We start from the raw sequence: 21,384 nt of genomic DNA, 5'->3' as shown, positions 1-21,384 counted from the left end.
AAAGAGGGACCTGATTAGAGTTCATTCACCATAGCTTGCTAAAGCCTGAAATGCAATAGGTTATTTAATGATCATGTCATGGTGGTGTATTTTGCCCTTCAGTAGATAAAGTGTTTTTTTCCTCAGAGTTTTTCTGTAGCAGTATATATTTTCACTAACACCTTTTTGGAGCTTTTGTTAAAACCATAATTCTTGAAATGGACCCATGACTCTAAAACAACAGGAAGCACAGAAAAATGTTGCTAATACATGGAGTGGAGATTCTGAGAGATATTCATGATATTAAAGTGGTAAGTACATACAGTCTTGAAAAACAACTGCTTCTATGTACCATGTTATCTGAGTATTTTACTGTCATAGCTGGGAGTATTTAATAAAAATACAGAATACAGTGGTGAATAAACTTAAACCTGATATTTTTTTTCAGTGACTAAATAGTTGTCCTTTAATCATATAAACAAAGCTTTTAAGAAGCCCACAATTAAGTTTATTTTTCTGATTCTACATTTCTTTGACACAATTTATAGGATTAGCTGCCATTGATAAAATTTTGTTATGTTTCTCATGAAATACTGCTTTCACCTTCTGAACAACACAGAAGAATTTCCCCAGCACAGCAGAAGTAATGCAGCCAAAGTTTATGTTTTGTGTGAATATATGGATCTTACCTGGGTACTTAGTGAGCACTATATATATATACAATATATACAATAACAGTCTATTATGAACTTGCATTTGGGATATTGTATTGGGCATGTTTCTATGAAGGACAGAGATACTATGTTCCAAATAGTTCAGGTGGGTAGCTGCGTCAGCATGTGTAGGCTGCAAAGGAACAAGTAAAGATTTATTCCATGCTGAAAAGAGATGTAAGCTTACACCCGAAGAAGGCTCCACAGCCGAAACATTGTGTTTTCTTTCTTGTTCCTATGTTCCAAATGATTCATGTAGTAAGAACTCATATATCATAAGGTTTGCAATTGACAAGAGGCATTTTAGCCCATTTATCTCAGCTGAGTTTTAGTTTCTAATTGATTCAAACTTTAGCTTGAGAGAGGCTGGGGTATCATCTTTGACAACATGACTGTGTGTCTTCTTTCATACTCCCACATTGCTTTCAAAGAAGTGACACTTATTCCCAGTTTTAAAAATACTTTCTTGTAGTTTCCACTGGTATCCTCTTGTGATTCACTGTTGATCATGAGGAATTTCATAAGAGGAAAATTAATTTTTCAGTTTTTTTCAAGAATTGTAAAATGTATAAAAATGTGGCCCTTTTTCATAGTCTAGGGAAGTCTAAATTAATCGGAGCAGATTTCTCATTTTTCACACTGAATTCAGTATATTTAAAAAAATCTACTTGTGTAAAATATCACAATGAGAGTTTTCTTGCCAATTAAGTGCATTCCCTGTAATCAGTGATCTTATTAGTACAGCAGTAGTAAATGTGTGTGTTGTTTGTTAGGATTACACTGCTCTATAAAATCTTTTCTGGCTAATATGTATTAAATTATCACAGTTTTTCCAGGAAAAACTTCAATGATCCCAATACCAATACTTGTTTGTTTTCCTATAGTGTTTATTCTGCAGGAGCTACACTCTAGGTCAGAATGACTGAAAGCAAATTGTACTTATTAGTATCATTGGGTAAGGCAAGTTAACAAGCCATGTATTGCAGAATCTTGCACCGACCCAGGTATACAGATTCACATTTTAAAACTAAATATTTAGGGCACACTTTGCAGTTAATTCCTCTGTTTTTCTGTTCTTTATGGACCATTTGATTTTGTACAAATTACTATAACAGATGGCGGATGGATTAATTTAATAAAATCCTCTGACGGCAAAACTCTCAATAAAAATGTTCCATGACGTTTCAAAAAGTATGTTCAATCTTTTCTTGAAACTACGTAAAATACAGCCAGATTTCTACACAAATTAAAAGGAATAACCTGTTTTGGGGGGGTTTTCCTGCATAGCATCATCCTTGACTGATATTAAAATAAAGGTTAGGATAATACAGCTTGCTTCGAATGAAAAGTTTAAGTGTAATTATAAAAAAACTCAGGAATGGTTTTCAAAAGCCTACCTTGGTCTAAATGTTATACTGCACTTATAATGAGGTATACAGTCTATTTATGCTACTTGTGTTAATTTTCTTGTTTTGTGCAGTCTTTATATTATCATAAAATCATCTGTTGTCCAACAATCAAAAGAAATCTTGAGGAAGTGCATTATTGCATTATCACAGTGCCTTGCTTTGACGTAACTCTGTTTTGAGATCACCTATCCCACTTTTCTGCGCTTCAGAAACATATTATGCACTCAACTATGATTGGTCAGTTTTTGAATGGGCTTTCATTAGGGTAATGCACAGCAGCAATAGGACACTATAGAGAGTTCTTTGCTCACCTTTGAACGTGCCAATTAAAAAAAGGTTTTGTTGCACATGGAGGGGGCCCCCTGGTGGTCGGTTGCCTTGTTTGCCTAGCCCCCTGAGAGTCAGCGTCACACCATGAAGGTAGGGCTTAACCATTATTCTGTTTCAGGCATCCCAGTGAAGTGATATTAGACATGCGGGCCAATTGAAAAACTATTTTAAATGGCTGTGTTATGCTTCCTGGCTGGTGTTCCCATCCATTGCATTTGGCATTTGACAACCAGGGTGGGTTCCCACACACACAGTTTTTCACAAGACCTCCAGACAACCCCACAGGAAGAACAACCCCAGTGGGGCTGCAAAATCTACTGAGTTTAAATCCCACAAAGTCACAGGAATCTTGAAGCTGGAGTTTGTCATTTGTTCTTCAATGACTTACAAATGCCAATGCAAAGGCCAGACTGAAACAGTATTCATTATGTGTCTCTGATTAAGCCTGAAGGGAATATTAAATAAGGAGACCGTTTATTCAACACATCATGTTAAGCTACTAAAAGAGAACATCTTGATGTTGTTGTTTTACAAGAGGGATAAGATGTGTAGCAGAAAAAACAAACCTTAGACTTTCAGGGAGATAAAAAATAAAAACTTTATTGCTGTAATATTTCAGTAGCCTAGATTTAATGCAATGAGATGCTAAGTTCAGAACTACACAAAAAATGTAGTAATCAAGAACTGGAATATATACATGTTACATGTGCTTACATATTGTGATGATAATATATATAAACACAAATCTTCCCATATCTTTAGTTGAATTTTAAAAATAGATCAAGAAGAATAGATGTCAAGAAGCTGGCAAACTCATTTTCCTTTTCATTGCCCCTTGAATGATTTTATTTAGTCATTATTATTTCATTTTTCTTTGTTTGATGACGCATTCATGATTTTCAATACGTCACCAAAAAAAAAGATAAATTAGTCTAATTAGTGATCTTGTTTTCCTCTGTTCTACTCTCTGTTTTACCTCACAGACCACTCTTCTCTGGAATATTTTGAAACCAAGAGAGCACTCTGCAGGCTTTTCTGGCACAAATTTCCAATCTGTGAAAAAACTACAAAAAAACTAGTGAAATTATTAAAAAATGTTTAATTATCCTACTGAGGACATCTTGAATACCATTCTGTAGATTCTTATGCTACTGTATTAAAGTGATAAGGCAGTTCAAATATCAGCTATAAAATATACAGGGTTAATTAAAGACGTTCTGTGGCTGAACCTAGAAATTTAATCATTCAATTATGTAACCTGAACAGTTCATTCTAAAAACTGCTGAAATGTAGATGTTCTATCATAACTGGAAAATTGACAATATAAAAAGAACTTTTATGGATTTTGTCACTTACGTCTTTTAAAACTGCTTTCTCAGCCCTTTTTTCCAAAGTAGTTGTACAATTCAGAAGTGACCCTGTTTCCACTATTAGATTAATGCAGATTAAGACCAGACATATAAAAAGGTAGCTAATACGTGCAATTTGGATTGCTCACGTATTAAAATAAGTATACAAGATATACCACGATAAATAACATTATTAATCGTTATGATTCCAATTTCCTATTGAAAGATAGTCTTACACCATTTCTTAAAAAATAGGTTCCTTCTCCTAGAAGGGTTTCTGGCATTGACTATGAAAGATATGTCAGCCTTACTGGAATAATATTAAATATTTAATATTTAAATTTGTTATAAGACAGGTAAGCAATAATGTCAAAGGGTGGGTATATAGTTTAAATTTGATTTTAGACAGAAGTTATTTGCCAGATGCCTCCACATACCAATGAACTGGTGTAAATCTCCATTGTTTCTTCATGTAAATACTTGGTTCCCAAGAGAATTAGTTCTATCCTTTTCAGGACTAAACATAAACTTCTAGTAGAAGGTTCTTAAGCAAACAAAATAAACCTCTATAATGAACTAGTGAGCTGGGTACAAGGGAGACAGATCTATTAACATTGTGTATAATATCTGTATAAATAAATCACAGCAGTTTAAGGCCTCATAAAAATAAAATAGTGAAATGACTAATGACATTGGGGTTGTATGGCCTTGTGAGTAAGTCAATGTAATTACTTTAAAAAGCTTGTTTAAAATAAATGGATACTATTAAGTCCTCATTCACATTTCTTGCAGTATATTTCTGTTCAAGTAATTGTTATCAGCACCAGCCTATTACAAAGCATTTATTTTAAGATAAATATACCTTAACAGATTTGTTCCAGATTAAACCATGGTGTGCTGTTTTGGTTTTTCTAGCTTTTGACAAATATGTCTTGTGAGTACATTATATTTTTTGAATTAAGCTTCACAAATTAAAATGAACACTTCCCTATAATAGAGAAGCTAACCAGAGACAGACTTTCTTGAGCACATTTTCATAAGGTGTTTATTTTCTATTTGAATTATTGATTAGCACTTCCTTTTAACAGTGATTAAATAAATTACATTCTATTTAATTAACTATTATTGATTAAGTTGAAATCCCTGTAATGACCTATGAAGTGAGCATCTTGTGGTTAGCCAGCACTGTTTGAAACATGCAAGCTATTGTCAGAAAACGTCAAAAAACGTACAAAACTTACAAAATTCGAATTTTACTGTTATTTATGAAAATAAAGAATAATTTCTGATTAGCAAACCTTTGAGCTAAATGTGCTATCATTTCATAAATGTCTGAATCCTGGAGTAAAAATAAAAGCAGATGATTCAACTTGGGTGACTTTCAGCTTTAGCCAGTGGTACAGATGAGCTATAACAAAAACTAATCATTGACCTTTCAGATCCCATCACAGTTGTGATTACTTATTCTTTCATCCAAAATGAAATGATCTGGAACTCTCTGGTTCAAATGGCAATGCCTAGCATTAATTCATTAATAAAAATTATTTACTAATAATTACATATTTCTTAACAGCACAAAGTATTGCACATGCTTTCATTGCGATTATATAAGTTTACAGAATGTATTTTATGTACTCTTCCAGAAATGGCTTGCTTAAAAAGGTGCCTTACATATATTTATTGTTTAGATCCAGAAAAGAGCTCTAATTGTAGAAAGAGTTCAGGAGAGGTGTGCAGAACCATTAAAAAAGCCTGATAAAAGTCAGCAAACAGGCTGACTTGATATGCCTACAGTACTATATTCTGTTTCGATATATTGTCAAGATGTTTGTTTGCAGGACAATGTAAGCATTATTTTTACAGTTTTGCTATACTTCTTCAGTTTACTGTGCACTACTTACTGTGTCTTAGCAGAGACCTACACTATCACTAGCAGGCAGGACGACGGGCCATTTCTCACAGTGTCTCAAACCTCTAGTTCAGATAACGCATGCAGTTTGGAGAAATCAGCTAAAAATAAAATGTGTGAATGGACAGGAGAACATCTTTCTGCCAGTCTGAATGAGAGGCTTGCAGAAAACTTGTCACCTTCATGTGCTAAGCCACCCAGGCAACCTCAATAGCAATGGAGCAGAAACAAGACATTAAGAATGAAATTAATTAGAAGAATGCTACTGCCCATCAGATATGTAAAAGCCATAAACAGAGAAGACAACCTGATCAGCAATGGGCAGGAAATGTCTTACAAATAAATGGGATGGATTGAGATGGATGCATGAAAGTGAAATGGAATTTATGAAATGACATGACTTTGGAGATATATTAGAAGACACACAAAGCAGTGAAACAGGTCTTAAACATTAATGAGGTGAAAGGTTCAAGTGTTTTTTTCACGGTTATGGATGTACACGAGTTGATCCAGTCTAAGATCATCTAAATTGAAACTTACTTTTAAAAATCTACCTTGGGATTTGAGGATGGCAATGGAAAAAAAATCTATTCGTACTTACTACTCATTCAGTACTTACATGTATGCAATGTGTTTAGCTAGCTGTTGCTAACTAACAGTGTAAAATAGAAATTAACATTAGCTGTAAAATGTGATCTGCGCAAAATGAAAAATACTGTTTTTTTATTATATATATAATCAATTATATATAATACAATATTTATGTGTGATGTTTTCCTGGATATCTCTGAAGTGACCAGACATCTTAAGTAACCTTTTCTCTCTGAAGAGTTTTTCCTTATGAATTTTCATTTTATAAGGCTTATTAAGGCTTATTTACTACTATGCGCACACTTTTAACATTTGGTTAGTGGTAAAAAAAGAAGAGCTTGAAAAGGCTGAAACACAGAGACACACGTTTTGCACTTCACAGTATATTGTTACAGTTTAAAAAATAATTACGATATGTAGGCTCTAGTGCTGACTTTTCAACTTGCAGACGGTTTAGGTCCAAAACTTCTAAACCAGGCAATCCGGATAGATACATTTAGTTGAAAATTCAATTAGACCTTGCGCATTGTGAATCATTATCTTATTTGTAGGTTTTATCACAATTAATTGCAAATTGCACTTTTATTAATTTTAAACTATAATGATAAAAAAGTCTTTATTTTACAGCGCAAGCAGAGAATATAACATACAGTATGCACTCAGAGCATATTCTTCAATATCGCCATGTAAAACTCCTAGTGTGAATTAGAGGTGGTCGCTGTCTGCATGAAACCCCCCACCTCTCGTAACGTCACATGTGGACTGGGATCCAGAGGAGTCCTGTCTAGTCACTGGGAGCAATGAAGACGAGCCACGAACAGTGCGCACTACTGCGCCTTGGTTTTAGCAGATGTTAAGGGTCTTACGTGTGGGTAGTTTTCTGGATTTCCTGCGATTTACGAGAAATGACCCAGAATAAATCTCATCTATCTGAGAATCACAGTGCCAATATAAATCTTTGTCTTGGAAAGAGAAACAAAAGCCAGGAATCTCTACTAATGAATACAGATTTTGGTGAAGAGAGCTACGCCAATTATCAAAGAAATTACCATGCGTGAGTATTTTTTTTTTACTTACAGGATAATTGTGACGATAGAAATATAGATTTATTTATTCACTTCAGAGCTACTGTTTATTGCATACATTAAAAAATCAATTTGTAACAGTCTGCTCATCTCATATTTTGTAACGGTTATTAAAAAAATAAAACACATTTGCAAAAGTTTTTAACAGTTTTTTTTATTTCAGGTGTATAAATCAATAACTCCAGGAGCATTCTGTAAAAATTTGGATGTCTTCGTCCAAATACACTGTTTCGTGAGCGTTTGGAAAAAAGTTTTAATTTAAATCACGTTAGGCGTAGTGTTTGACATTCATAATAGTTAGGGAGCGTTAACTGTGATATTCATTGATATTAACAAGGCATAGCAGTGCAAAATGTAGAAAAAAATACATGTATACAGAGGTTAGGTTTATCTAAGCAGAAATTTTTAAAATCCCATGTTTGGAATGAACACCTGTTTCACTTGGTACCCTGCGCAGCACTGGTACAGTGTGAAATGGTGCAGAAATGCAATAGCGGTCAGTAGATTGGTTTTAAAGACTGCTGCTTGTTTCTGCAAATAATGTACAGTATATGAGGTCGTTTGAGACACTGTGTGTTTTTAGCTCTTATTGGCTCAGAATACACCACATACTTTCAGTACAATTCATTATTTGTGATTGTTCACAATGAGTCTCTTTGCTGTGTGGTGCAGACATTTTTTGAGCTTGAAGGCATCCCTTTATTTGTACACGGTCTTCTGCCCAAAGAGGAAAGTTTGATTTTTTAAAAAGATGTTATCCTAGCTTTAGTGTTTAGCTCCTATTTCAAGCAGTAATCATAGGGAAAGTAAGGCAGAGTATTTCAGATCAGCCATCATTAGTCAGTCTTTGCTTGACCAACCATCAGAACCATGAACCTTATTGGACTACCCAAACAGACGCACTTCATCACATGGATTCTGATTCAGGCATCTCAGGTCGCTATATGCAGGCATAGGACATCCATAATGCTGACATTATGAGAGTCAAAAATTCATACAATCCAGTCAAAGATTTACAAATACCGCAAATATTATATGTCATATATTATATGGAAATAAATTCGTTCGATTTATATGTTTTATCCTGCAATTAAAGACACTGAAGCAGACAATTCTCATAATCACAACTCATCAAAAAGTTGTTCACCATGTTCAAGAATCATCTTTAACCGTCTTATCATAAAACCATGGAATAATCCAATTATTAAATGATGGCATGTGATTGTAAGATGGTAAGGTTATGGAAGCTATTGCTTTATTATTATTAAGAAAATCTGCTCAAATTCTTTATACTGAGTAAAGCCTTAAACAACGATGTTGGTCTGCACTGTTCTGTAGTTTTAATAGTCGCATTCTTCGTGCACGCAATACTTACATTCCAGGAATTCTGGATGATCAGGCACTAGAACAACACTGGTCACCATAGAAACCAATTTGACTGTGCTGTCCTTGATACTGCACTTCAGAATATGAGTCACATTGTGTCCTCAAAGTCTGCAAACAAGCAAAACTCTGAGACAAGTGAGTTTTTTTTCTTTTATTAAAAGAATTAGTCACAAGTTATTTTTATTGAAACCCACCCTATATAGAATAGTCATCTGTGTGTTTATCTGTGTGAGGTGCTTGCATCTCTGAAGGCCAAGACTGCACACAGGAAGAAATGAGGATGGAGAAGTCTAGGCAGACTCTTCTTGCACTTACTTCCGAGCCACTTGTATTTTAACATGTCACAGGCAACATAATCCCCTACTGGAGGTTCAGTTCTAACTGGAGGAGAGGCACGCCCCTCACCTACAGTACCATATGCCTGCAAGTGCCTAGGAGGCCTTAGCTAACTGAACCCACTCTACTCTCAGCGGAGTTCAGTCAATAGTGCGTTGCCACTTGGGGAATCACAGTAACAGTCAGCTAGTAACAGGACTCGGGGTGAAACCTGCGATCAAAAAGCTCAGCCTGAGTGAACACCTTTACAGGTTGAGGTACTGACTATTTCCCTAGATGTACACACATTTTAAGCACTACATTAATTATAGCACTGACGCCTTGGAGTGCTGGGGCTCTGGGTTCAGTTCTGGACCTGGGGTGATATCTGTGTGAAATTTATATGTTCGTTCTGTATTTGTATGTTTTCCTCCTGGTGGTCCGGTTTCTTCCCACAGCCCAATTCAATACTGGTAGGTTAATTGACCTCTGGGTGTGAGTGTGTGTCTGTGTGCTCTGTGCTGGGCTGGCAGTGTGCTCTGCCTTGTGCCCATTGTTTGCTGCGATAGCCTCTGGCTCGCCCCACGAATCTGAATTGGCAGGAGTGGTAAGAAAATGGATGAATGGAAACATCAATTTATTGATTTAATTCCTTTAGTTAGGAATTGTACAAAGTATTTTATTCCTTTTAAGAATCCTGATTAACCCTCTGGTAGTCATGAGTGTGTGTTCACCAACATCATAGCCGTGTTAATAGCTTAGAGGGGATCTTTTACAACCCAATTAATCGATATTGCAAAAACATTAAAAAACCCTTCAAGTATGTTGCACAACAAACCCCAGTAATAAAATTAACTCTTTTTAATTTCAGTTCCATGTCATTGACACTATAGGTTATATTAAAATGAATTATCTATAAAAAGACAGCATTTCAGCAGTTGGGTACATAAGTGTTAAAATAAGATAAGAAATAGTAATTGTTTTTGTGCACAGACCTTTCCATAGAAGAAACTGCTGTTTAATATTCCGTCAGGCACACTGCAGTAAAATTGAGTGTCAAAATATGTAATTGTGTAGTGTCAAGTGTTGTAAACAAAATGCTATCACTCTGCAGTGGAGTAAATGCTTTGCAGAATAAAGTGGATTTTTACATGTAAATGGTCTATCTGAACTGGCAAAGTATATATCAAATGTACATCTGGTGTGATAGGGAACCTCAGATATGGTAGGTAAGGCTCAGCTGGCCTTCCTGCTAAGCATTCATCTGCACCACTGAGCTCTGAAGCAGGTTTAGTCTCTTCTTGTATTGGGAAATACATTTTTTCTATCGCATTTTACTCAGAGAAATCCTTCCAAAGACTTTGCATCATGTGGAAAAGACTGGAAACTATAATAAACTCTGTGGCAATTGAGTAATATGCTTTTGTGTGTCTGTGGACTAACGGATACATCTCTTCCTCTTTTAATTATCAAGACAGCATGGCCACCTGGGACCTGACAATCTAAACTCAATTCCCATTCACCGCCTTACAGATTAACTGTGTGTACCATTCCAGATGCTGTGTACTATTTTAGTAGCTCCTTATATAATTCTGCAGGCAGGAGTCAGGAATTGTTCACTAAGGTGAAACAGCACAAGCAAAGAAAATACTTTCCTTGTAGTGTAGAAATACAGTTTTTCTTGTTTAGAAAACAGCTGACTTCTTGGGTCCTTGTGTTAAAGCTACTGTATTTTACAGACATCTTGTGTGTTTCCTGTGTAATTAACGTCAGGGAAGTTAACAAGCTCTTGTTGTATCTGGTCTTACTATGTATCATGTTTTATAAAAGACAAGTTTTGTTGGGGTACATAAAAAATATAAGAAGGTTACAGTTTAACCTACTGTTGTTATCTCTGAAAATGGTAAGGTCATAGATAAACATGGATAGACTGAAGTATTGCCTAGTGTAACAATGTAACCATGTAACAAAGAAAATAAGGGCCTACTGTCAATCTGTATAAAAAAATCAACATGAAATTAGAAATAATATGTTGTCTCAAGGGGATATAATAAAGACAATTAATAGGGTCACTGAATTAATTAGGATGGAATGAAGCTACAGTGTCTTCAGCTGGGGCTCCAATTCAGACTTCCCTGAAGGTTTCAAGAGTCATATAACCAATACTGAGAAACAAAGAATTTTTTTCCCTATATAATCGCCAGCATGTGTATGTATGAGTATTATATTGTTAAAAATGGTGCAACAACAGGAAAAGTATATGCCAATATTTAATTGTGAACAAATTGACAAGAGCATCCATTGTCTGTCAGGTAAAAGCAGTCATGTACAGTATATTGGTGTCGTTCATTTTTAAATTACATATTGAATGAAAACTGATATAATTTTAATGCCACAATATTTACAAGATCATAGATGATAGAAATGAGGCTTAGGCTGGGATACAGCACTCAAATAGTCCTTCTGGAATGGACTGGAATGGATGCAGATCTGCCTAATTTCAAAGACTGACAAAATTAAAAAATAAACAAAGTGTAATGTGTGGAACTACAGTATATGCAAAATGAGAGTCAGAATGAGGATAGTAACGTGTGTCAGGTGTCAATGGCCATCAATGAACACCTGCTATTATACAGGAGGTGATCCATAAATAGCTCCTAAACATGTAATATCAATATCATTACTATTTAAATCAGATCTGGTGGACACCCTATCTCTCTTTAAAACTTTGAACAGTGGAGAATTGACGTAAAACATGTAAAACATGACAGAAAAAAGTGTAAACTAAGACCGGATTATTACACTACTGTACTTAACACCATGGCTGCCAAGTGGCCTGGGTCATGCTAACTCTGAGCACTGTGTTGATTTACAATTCCGTTATTATGAGGCTGGGCTTGCTTTCTAGATCAACTCAAAATATGGCAAGGCATTTCTTTACATGCCACTCACTTGATATTAATGAGTTATCCTCAATTCCAGGAACCGTCTGCTGCTTGGTGGGTGAAGTGTGCAGACATTTTAAAATGCTAAATGCTAAACAAAATGTCATACAATTATTTATGACGACCGGAAAGAGGTGAATTTTTTCTTCTATGTTTATGAACCGGCAGTAACTGTGAACAACCTTTTAAAGCATAAATAAAACTAAATGGCAGAGGCAAAGGGAGGACTTCAATTATAATGCCTAAACATTAATGCTCAGGCTATAAGAAATATATTGCTGTGTGTGTAAATTATGATGGTTAATGCGTAAGAATTTTCAAACTATAATTAACTACTTTATCATTGCATGTTCTAATCACAGTTGGATTTTGTGGAATGGATGTGCTTTGTTTTCTATGTGATAACCCGAAGAAATGCCGTCTTTCCATTTTTACAACCATAAATGGATTTAGGCAGGCACAGTCACAACCCTCACCCCCCTTCGAACAGATATTTCACAGATTTGCCAAAACTGCCATTAGTAGAGTTTAATAAAGATGAATGTGAATTGAAGAATAAGACTATATTATAAACAGATACTCAGTGATTAAAACCTAAGTGCCTTTGCATTTACATGCCTTTAATTTTCTTTGTATTTACATACAGTCGCGAATTACTCAAGGTGTGTTTGTGGACAGAATATCTAGCATATTTCTTTGTGGCCACAGGTGTTTGAATTACGGCAAGATTAAGCAATTCTCATGAAAACCATTATTAGCTTTTTTGAAGTGGGGTTAATATCAATTATTTAAAGCTGGAAAATATAAAAACATAAGGTCAGAAGATTTGTCTAGCTGTTTTAAATATGCTTAACATTCTTTAATGAATCTACAATTGGCATTTTTGTTTCAGTTTTAGGCTTCACTTACTTTTTTCAAATACAAGTTTTTCCTTTATATTATATGCATTTTCACGGCACTATAACACCTTTAGAATTCTGTTGATATGTTTGTTTTACATCCATTTTATAATTCATTACACCAGTTCACTGCTCTGCTGTAGTAATGAACTATAATCAAATTATTTTCATCTATACTTCAGTAACTTTTACTTTTGTAAAGAAAAATCACTACAGGAAATAGACTGTATGTTCTCAAGTGTGTTTTGTTCTGGGCTCTTTCTGTGAAGTTTTCTCTAGCTCTTGTCATTGGCTGTGTTCACACAGTTACTTGTTCTTAAGTGAAACTAGGATGTTTTCCCCAGGGACTTTGACACAAGGCTTAATCAGACTTTTTTAGTTAATAAAGTGGGTGTTTATGTATTCATATCTTTCATGATTCTTGCTCTACAGCTTTATAAGGTTTCTCAGCACCGTACTGTGTGCTTAATAAGAGAATGTACAATAAAATAAATCTTAGAACTGTGTATAATTTCTGAATCATATCCTTAATGTGGTTGAGGATACATTCCCAATCACAATATCTATGAAGACAGAAATGATGTATGAGTCCTGAAACAGCCCTAGGCAAGGTTGTTATTCATCTTTTAGTGGCGTCAGACACAAATTCTTTAGCAGTTCTACTGAAACAGTGAACCATAAAATTCATTTTTCCTGGCCGTGATACATACTTAGCATTTTTGGTCCTTGGTGTAGGTCTTGTCTCCTTGAAAGAGTAAGGAAGAGTATTATATTTTCAGTGGGTTGGCCTTTATTGGAATCCCATTAGGCTCCATTCTGAAACTTGTTGTGTTAAGTATATCTTGACTTGGCCAAATTGAATACATTTTGTTATTCATCATGTTATAAATTTCTGCCTTGACACTGATGATACTGATTTATTTGTAAACCAAACCTGACAATTTGAAGTTTATGTGTGTGGCTGAGGTTAAACTTTGGATGCAACAAAACACTTTGTAGTTAAACATTAATAACTCTGAGGTTCTACTTAATGGATTGTCAAAGATTGTTTTATAAAAACTCCAGAATGTGTTCAAAATCTAATTCTCATTCTGCAGAACACACAAATCCTTAAAATCCTTTTGACAGGTTTCTCTTAGAGTTTTAGGATACACTTCTGGGTATTAATCTTAATTTTAAGGTAATAAAGTGGGCCTTTCCCCATCATATTTCTAACCTCCTAATAAATTAAAATCCTAACTGTGTTCTTCATTTTTTGACGATGGTTTCTTGTTTGTATCCTCAGATTACAAACTAAGAGTGATAGGGCTTTCTCCTATCAAGTGCTGTGGAACACTGTCCTCTATGAGATCATTAAGTCAGTTTTCTCATATCTCACCTTAAAATTGTCTATTGATGTATTGTGTATTTTTGTTTACATTTTATATTTTCTTTTTTTTGTATAGCACTTTTGAGATTTATTATGAGAGCTTTACAAGATGAATTTTAGTTACCTTAAGTGCAAAGAAGTAATAACCTTTTTCATTTGCTGAATGTCATAAATTTTCTTTCTTTCCACAAGGGGTTTATAAGTCACTTAATTTATGTCCATAAATACAGTAGATCAAACTTTGAGCTGTGAATGCAGGACCTTGAACTGAGTCCAGAATTCAATATGAAAGATGAGCAATTCTGATCTTGAACTAAACGAATGCAAATGAATTTAAATGGTGTCATTCAAACATATAAAAATCTGAACACGTGAATATGTGAATGCACACATGTAGTCTAAATGGCAATATGCTGGGTTACATTAACAAAGTAATCACAGGGTTACCTCAGCAGATCGATGTGGATTTGAAAGGCCTTGATGCGCTGGAGTCATCAATTCCTCTAATTTGAAACGAGTTAATTTATTCTGTCAATTAACACAATATACAAATTACACTGTATGTCTCGGGTGTGCTGTCTGGTTTGCATATATCTCAGGTTAAGTGGCTAAAATTACAATGCAGAAGGCAGTTTCCTTTGTTTTACATTGTTAAATATTGGCAGCCCTTGACATCTAGAGTAAGAGGTATAGAAATAAAAATCAAAAAGTAGCAAAAGTACTTAAAATAGTTGGGCCCTGCTTGTTGAAAAGCAGAAAGACTCGAGTGTTCCACTTAGACCTCAGTTATTTAAATAGTACTTGTGAATATGAACATAGGGAAAGTTATAAATGAGAAGAGGTTATGTGGCCCATCTAGTGTGTTTGACTGAGTGTAGTGTGTAGTATTCTTGTGCATGTGTTTCCTACATCTGTCTTGATGATACGTGTGGGCTTGCTGTCTGTGTGTGGGGAGCCTTCGGAGCCTGCAACCTACTTCTTTCAAGTCATTCCTCTCTCCCACTGACAGTATAGCGTCTAGTTAAGGATTTTCCTTGGAAATGGATTGAGTTGTGGAAAGGATGGTGATCCTTAAATAAAATGTGACTGTCCTTAATAAGATCCAATTACAATATCTCAATAATACAACGTTTTGAAAATCATTTTTGTGTTGACCCTCCCTCAAATGCTATGCAAAATGTAAGACTAGACGGAAGTGCGAGTTTTGATAAATCGATCTATGTGATATGAACCAAAGAAAATTCCAATTTACACATCTCTGTTTGTCATCGTTACCTCCATTTAACTACTTTTGTGATATTCTTCTTTTCAGGTTAATTTAATTTAACAACAATGTATGGTCCGTAACTTAATTTAACACTATATCTTCATTATCAAAGGCTGGCTTGGCGACATGGTTTTTAGCACTCCAGGTCTTGGGTCCTGTGTTTGGTTCTAGCAACTAGTTGTGTTGTCTTTGTGAAATTAAAACAATTAGTTTTGCCAGATGCTCTGGTTTCCTCGAACAGTTTAGATATATTATATAGGTCGGCATCTCTAAATTGTCCTCCATGCGTGTGTCCTGTGACACAATATTCTCTATTGTTTCTGCAATTCCAAGACCACATTGTTAAACAGATGGGTGTTTATCTTTTTAGTAATAGATAAATCTAGTTTTCTCAAAAAAAATGATAGCATAGGCATCTGAGATGTGAGAAGCATTATAAAGGGATGTTGAAGAAATCTTATAAAATTAAAAGAAATCCACCCGGAGCCTTTCGTTAGAATTTGGCATGAATCTAAATCCTTTGTCATTCCCAAACACATGTATGCAAAAACTACTAAGCAGGTCTGGAGCAGTGCGATAGGGAAACATGAACAGGTGTTTGTCCTTAATGAACAGGCAGAGGAGAAAATAAAGTGGGTGAGAACATAAACAAGTTTGTAGTGTAGAACGCTTTGCTAGCTCTGAGTCATTTGGCGGTTCTTTACCATTCTGAGAGCTCTCCTATCTCTCTTTATCACTGTCCTCCTTTCTCAGCATTTATATCATCCTCACCTTTACACCTCCACAGGCAGGAGAAGGCCCAGCAAATGTCAGTTACAGGCAGCCAGTCTGCCATTAGGGGTCCTGCTAAAAGTATTTTTTCTAAGTAAAAGGAAAATCTGTGAACTGCATGAGTTATTTTGGCTACCTGAGAGTGATTTCTCTTATTTACTACGCTTTTACAAATAAATGTGAGTCCCATGTGATTTCACACTCTGTGTTTTTGGGACGCTGTAAGCAGTGGGTTCCATTGAATGATAAATGACTATATATTTTCTTGTTTTTGTCTGGAAAGCATTATTTTGTTTTCTTCATTGTCCAGAGTTTTCATTTTGTGGCACATAACTGATTATCAACAGCAACATCTCTCACCAAAAGTCGTAATTTAGAGGAAGTATCTAACCTAAAATGCTCTTATTAATGATACTTCACAAGGAGTATTACAGTGTATTTTTAGACATATTATTCTATGGTTGTTTCCATCCTACTCTTTCAGTCCTCTTGTCCTGGTGTGGGTCATGGTCTACTGTTGATTATTTCACAGTACTTCAGAAAGGTTTCCATTTAAACCTAGGAAAAACAGCTACTAATAATGTTCTCTGAAAGAGAAGAGATGCTTTGCTAACAAGATGATTTCTTCCAAAGTATTTATTGAAAAAAATAAAGTGACTAGAAAACAGCCTAGTTTTTTTAACTTTCCTATTTCATTTTAAGTCCATTTAGAAATATTTAGCAGTAGTCCATAATAAAATTAAATATTTTTTAATGTTTTTACAAAGTATCAGAAGCCACAATCGAAAATTTGAACGAAATTATATTGTGCTTTGCTATAATACAATACTGTATATTATGAATGACAAAATATATAATTTTTTGATCCAAGAGATTATGATTCTTATTTTTTATTTTTTGAAAATTACTCAAACTCTTAGCATCCTTTAAAGCTTGGCTGTTTTTTTCACAGCTGTGCATGACTTTTAAAGTATGAAAACTCCAAATAAGGCGTTTGCTGTTTCAGGAGTCAGAAAGAAAAGTCATGCCTTCATTAAAAGTATATTATCCTTAAAAGAAATCAAGGTTTTCGAAAGCTGCCTTCATGGATAATGTAACAGAATCTGGGATAAAGTAACTGTACTGTGTATATAGTGTGTGTAGGTCGTGCTGCTTCCTTATACATGAACTATAACAATTCATTATTATTAGACATGCTGGATTTTCACTCATTGATTTTAGTGAACCGAATTACAGATAATTTAATTATAGCAGAGCTTGCACATACTGTATATTGTACATACCTGTAAACACAGTATATACTTTAGATGAAAAACAAAACATGCAACGACTGACAATTTATAAATTACATCATGTTGTCAAGTTCTAATCAGTTTATACCAGGACAATGCAATTACAGCTTCTGTTTAACAAATCTTGTTAGCTTCTGACTCAGCACGTCAATTCACTTAAAGTCTGAACTTGGCACTTTCAATGCTGAAAAACTGGCACACAGCCTGTTATCCTGCATCACTGAGGTTAATTTTAATTCAGCACTGAGAATGGTTATTGAAGCTCTTACTGTATTAATTTTTAGAATTTCAACTTGAGGGCTAATGCAAGTGACACAAAGTACTGTATAGTTAACGTTTAGTCCTTGTTACTAATTGGATTAGACAGGCTGGAAGTTAGTTAGGTTTAAGGTAAAGGAGATAGAGAGGCCTGTCATTTGCAAACAGGAGTTCAGTTATTGCAATGTTATTGTGTTCAAACAGACAGAGCTGTCATTCTGTCAAAGGAAAATAAAACAAATACACCGCATTTGAGAATCAGTGCTTAATAAAAAACGTGCAGAAACACAGTACAATAAAGGCTATTTTAGCTTTATCAGTGTAAAAAATGTCAGGAAAAGGACTAGCAGAAATTAAATGCATTTCCATTCAATTCAAAGAGATTAAAAGCCCTTTTTGGAAATGAAGTCTAAGTTATATCATTTTTATATTTCACAGAAGAAGCAATGGTGATAGACATTACAATTTGTTGCGCCAGACCATGCCAAAAGGAAGGAGACAGGCAGTCCGAGGACCAGCATACATGTTTAATGCCCGTGCCAGCAGTCTCTCAGCAGAGGAAGAGAGGTTCCTGGATGCGGCGGAGTACGGTAATATCCCTGTGGTCCGGAAGATGCTGGAAGAGTTACCTGGACTTAAAGTTAACTGCGTGGACTATATGGGTCAAAATGCTCTGCAGTTAGCTGTTGCCAATGAGCACCTTGAAGTCACGGAGCTACTGCTTAAAAAGGATAATCTGGCTCGGATTGGGGATGCCCTCCTATTGGCCATTAGCAAGGGCTATGTGAGGATTGTGGAAGCCATCCTGAGCCATAAAGCGTTTTTCAATGCTAAAAGGCTGACCACCAGCCCCAGCCAATCGGAGATACAGCACGATGACTTTTTCGCCTATGACGAGGACGGCACGCGGTTTTCTCATGATGTCACCCCGATTATCTTGGCTTCACATTGTTACGAGTACGAAATTGTGCACATACTGTTGGCAAAGGGAGCCCGCATTGAAAGGCCACATGACTATTTCTGCAAATGTACCACATGCAGCGACAACCAGAAACATGACTCCTTCAGCCATTCAAGGTCCCGGATCAATGCCTACAAAGGGCTGGCCAGCCCCGCTTATCTGTCCCTGTCCAGTGAAGACCCTGTGCTCTGTGCTTTGGAGCTGAGCAATGAGCTGGCTGTACTGGCAAACATTGAAAAGGAGTTTAAGGTAGGTGATGCTTTCAAGTTTTGAGTGATAACATAACTATAGTCTTGAGTCCAGTTCTGCACTTGTTCATAAATTCTTGCCTGAAGCATTGGATCTTGAAACAGCTTCCTCAAGCTGAAATATTGAGGTGTAAAATGTCTTAGTCTTGTGTACTATTTCTGTGTCCTTTTAGTGCCATTAGAGATACTGTTCACAATAAATATGATTTAGAGATAGACGGGATGCAGCTCTGTAGAAACATTTGATAAAGATCTCATACTCAGTTTTTCCAGGAAGCAATTAACATACCAAGCAGATTTTGTTTGCACCAGAGCAATTTCATTTTAGCAGGCAGATCACAACTTAAAGTACCCAAAGGATTTTAAGTCATTCGGATAATGATCAAATTATAAAATCATAGTAAAGGAATAAAACCCTGAAATCCCCGCAATAAAAGTCCATGACATTGGACATATATAAACAGATCTATTTTAAACCTACTTCCTAAGTGGGCCGCACAAAAATTGTTATTCATACTTCATCTAGCAAAATTGCAAAAAAACACAAATTATCAATAATAATGATAGTATGAATATGATAATGAATATTGATAATCAATAATATTGATAATTTCTGCCAATATAATTTCTAAATATATCATCTAAGAAGGGTTGATGTGTAACATGTTTAGAAACCATTTTAGTTTTTTTGTCTGGAGTTTGACAACACTGAGCCCAAACAGTTGTATTTGTTAAGTAACTTTCCATAAGCATTGCCAGAGAAGGTTTTTAAGAAGGTTTGATTTATGTAAAGGGAGAATAAATAGAAGGAGCAATTGAAGGGGATGGCACGCATTGGGCATAGAGGAGTGAGACAGATCAGTGAGGGACAGGGTTTTTTATTCATGCAGTTTTGCACAGAGTTGATTTTCTGAAATGAAATGCATTACCAAAAAAAGCAGCTCAACATGAATTATGTGGTGTCCATGATTGAATGGCTTGTATTTTAGTCCTCTTATCTTGATTTTATTCATCTCTTAACACCAGATTCACATGGCTGACAAGGAATCTATATTGAAAAAACTACAGCAGGCACTTTATTTGCTTTGACTCGGGGGTAAAGTGCTTTTTTTCTGATTGAACAGTATCACATCAATCAAAAACAGAAGAATTTATTTTGGTGTGTGGGTTATATATATATTTATGCAATACAAAACTATATGTTTATTCTTCTGTTTTGTTCTGTCAGCAAAACATCTTGGGTTTTCCTTGACAAGTACTTGCATTAAGGTGATGGAGAGCAATAGTTTATGTGTGTATACTGTGTATATACCTATATATTGGATATAACACTGGGATAGGAATGCTACTGTTGTGTTGGGTTAGGGTTATATATCTTGTTCAATGTTAAGTTCCAATTTTTACACTTTAATAACTAGTAATACAGACATTTCAGATAAAAATTTCCTTGCAGGAAAATGAGATTAGAAATATCCAGCTGAACTGCTTTGTAGTGTGAAGATACTTTTAGATGGAATGTAAATGTCTTTTTTGAAGAAAAAAAAACATATTGCTGAACATGTACATAAATTATAGGACTTTGAGGATTTCATGTTTTCCTCAAAGAATCCAAAAACTACTTTTTTTTTTCTACAAAAACAGCAGAAGGATATTAATGGGGAAAAAGTTCAAATGACTAGAAAAAAATCAGAAAAGAATTGTATAGAGTACAGACAACATTACACAACACATACATGACATTCCAAACTATACTAAAGGTATATTTTTTTGATCTTTCATTTGATCAATTATATTTTCAGTTGATTTGGGTATGAATAATATTTAATGGACCCATTAACACAGGGAACCCATTGAACATTCCATTAACAGGATGCTTTTGACTCAGAGGCAATCCAAGCAGATGTTTTCAGTCAGTATGAGGTAAGAAGATGTGTGTCAGTTACGTAATATTATATCACTACAAGCCTACTCAACAGTATTATTAATAAGCTCCTTTTTAAAATAGCTACCTTCAGCCAACTTGTCTGGCATTGCTTCCATTTAATAATAATTATATAGTACTGAATTATATTTAATTAACTTGGACATCTTCTCACAAACAGAGAGCATGCTTCTGGGTGAATCATTCATAGAGGTAAAATACCTAAAACACTCAGGGGCACAGTCTGAGCTACAAAATTAATTATTACGTTATTTTGCTTGACTTTTAAACACATTTTTTATCTATTAAAAAAAAACTATAGACTACTAGTGATACACTTATTTAATATATTATACAATTCACGCCTGTAATTATTTGTCCAGGTTA

The 21,384-nt window shown here is 35.0% G+C and overlaps 1 protein-coding gene across 2 annotated transcripts in view; it reads left to right on the top strand.

Annotated features, from left to right (window-relative positions):
- trpc6a (transient receptor potential cation channel, subfamily C, member 6a) overlaps positions 1-21,384 on the top strand; it is a 39,025-nt gene continuing 17,641 nt past the window's right edge. Inside the window, exons 1-2 of one of the 2 annotated variants that reach the window (XM_015341704.2) lie at positions 1-290; positions 18,306-19,077. In XM_015341704.2, coding sequence (XP_015197190.2) covers positions 18,349-19,077 — 729 coding nt within the window. In that variant the 5' untranslated portion in view covers positions 1-290; positions 18,306-18,348. Of the gene's footprint in view, positions 291-7,087; positions 7,335-18,305; positions 19,078-21,384 lie in introns of those variants that run through there. The other variant, XM_006628064.3, reaches the window with a different exon arrangement.

This window comes from Lepisosteus oculatus, chromosome 5 (genome assembly GCF_040954835.1).
Source record: "Lepisosteus oculatus isolate fLepOcu1 chromosome 5, fLepOcu1.hap2, whole genome shotgun sequence".
Classification (NCBI taxonomy): Eukaryota; Metazoa; Chordata; class Actinopteri; order Semionotiformes; family Lepisosteidae; genus Lepisosteus; species Lepisosteus oculatus.
Note: the sequence above shows the minus strand (reverse complement) of the source record. Positions and strands in the feature narration are given on the sequence as shown.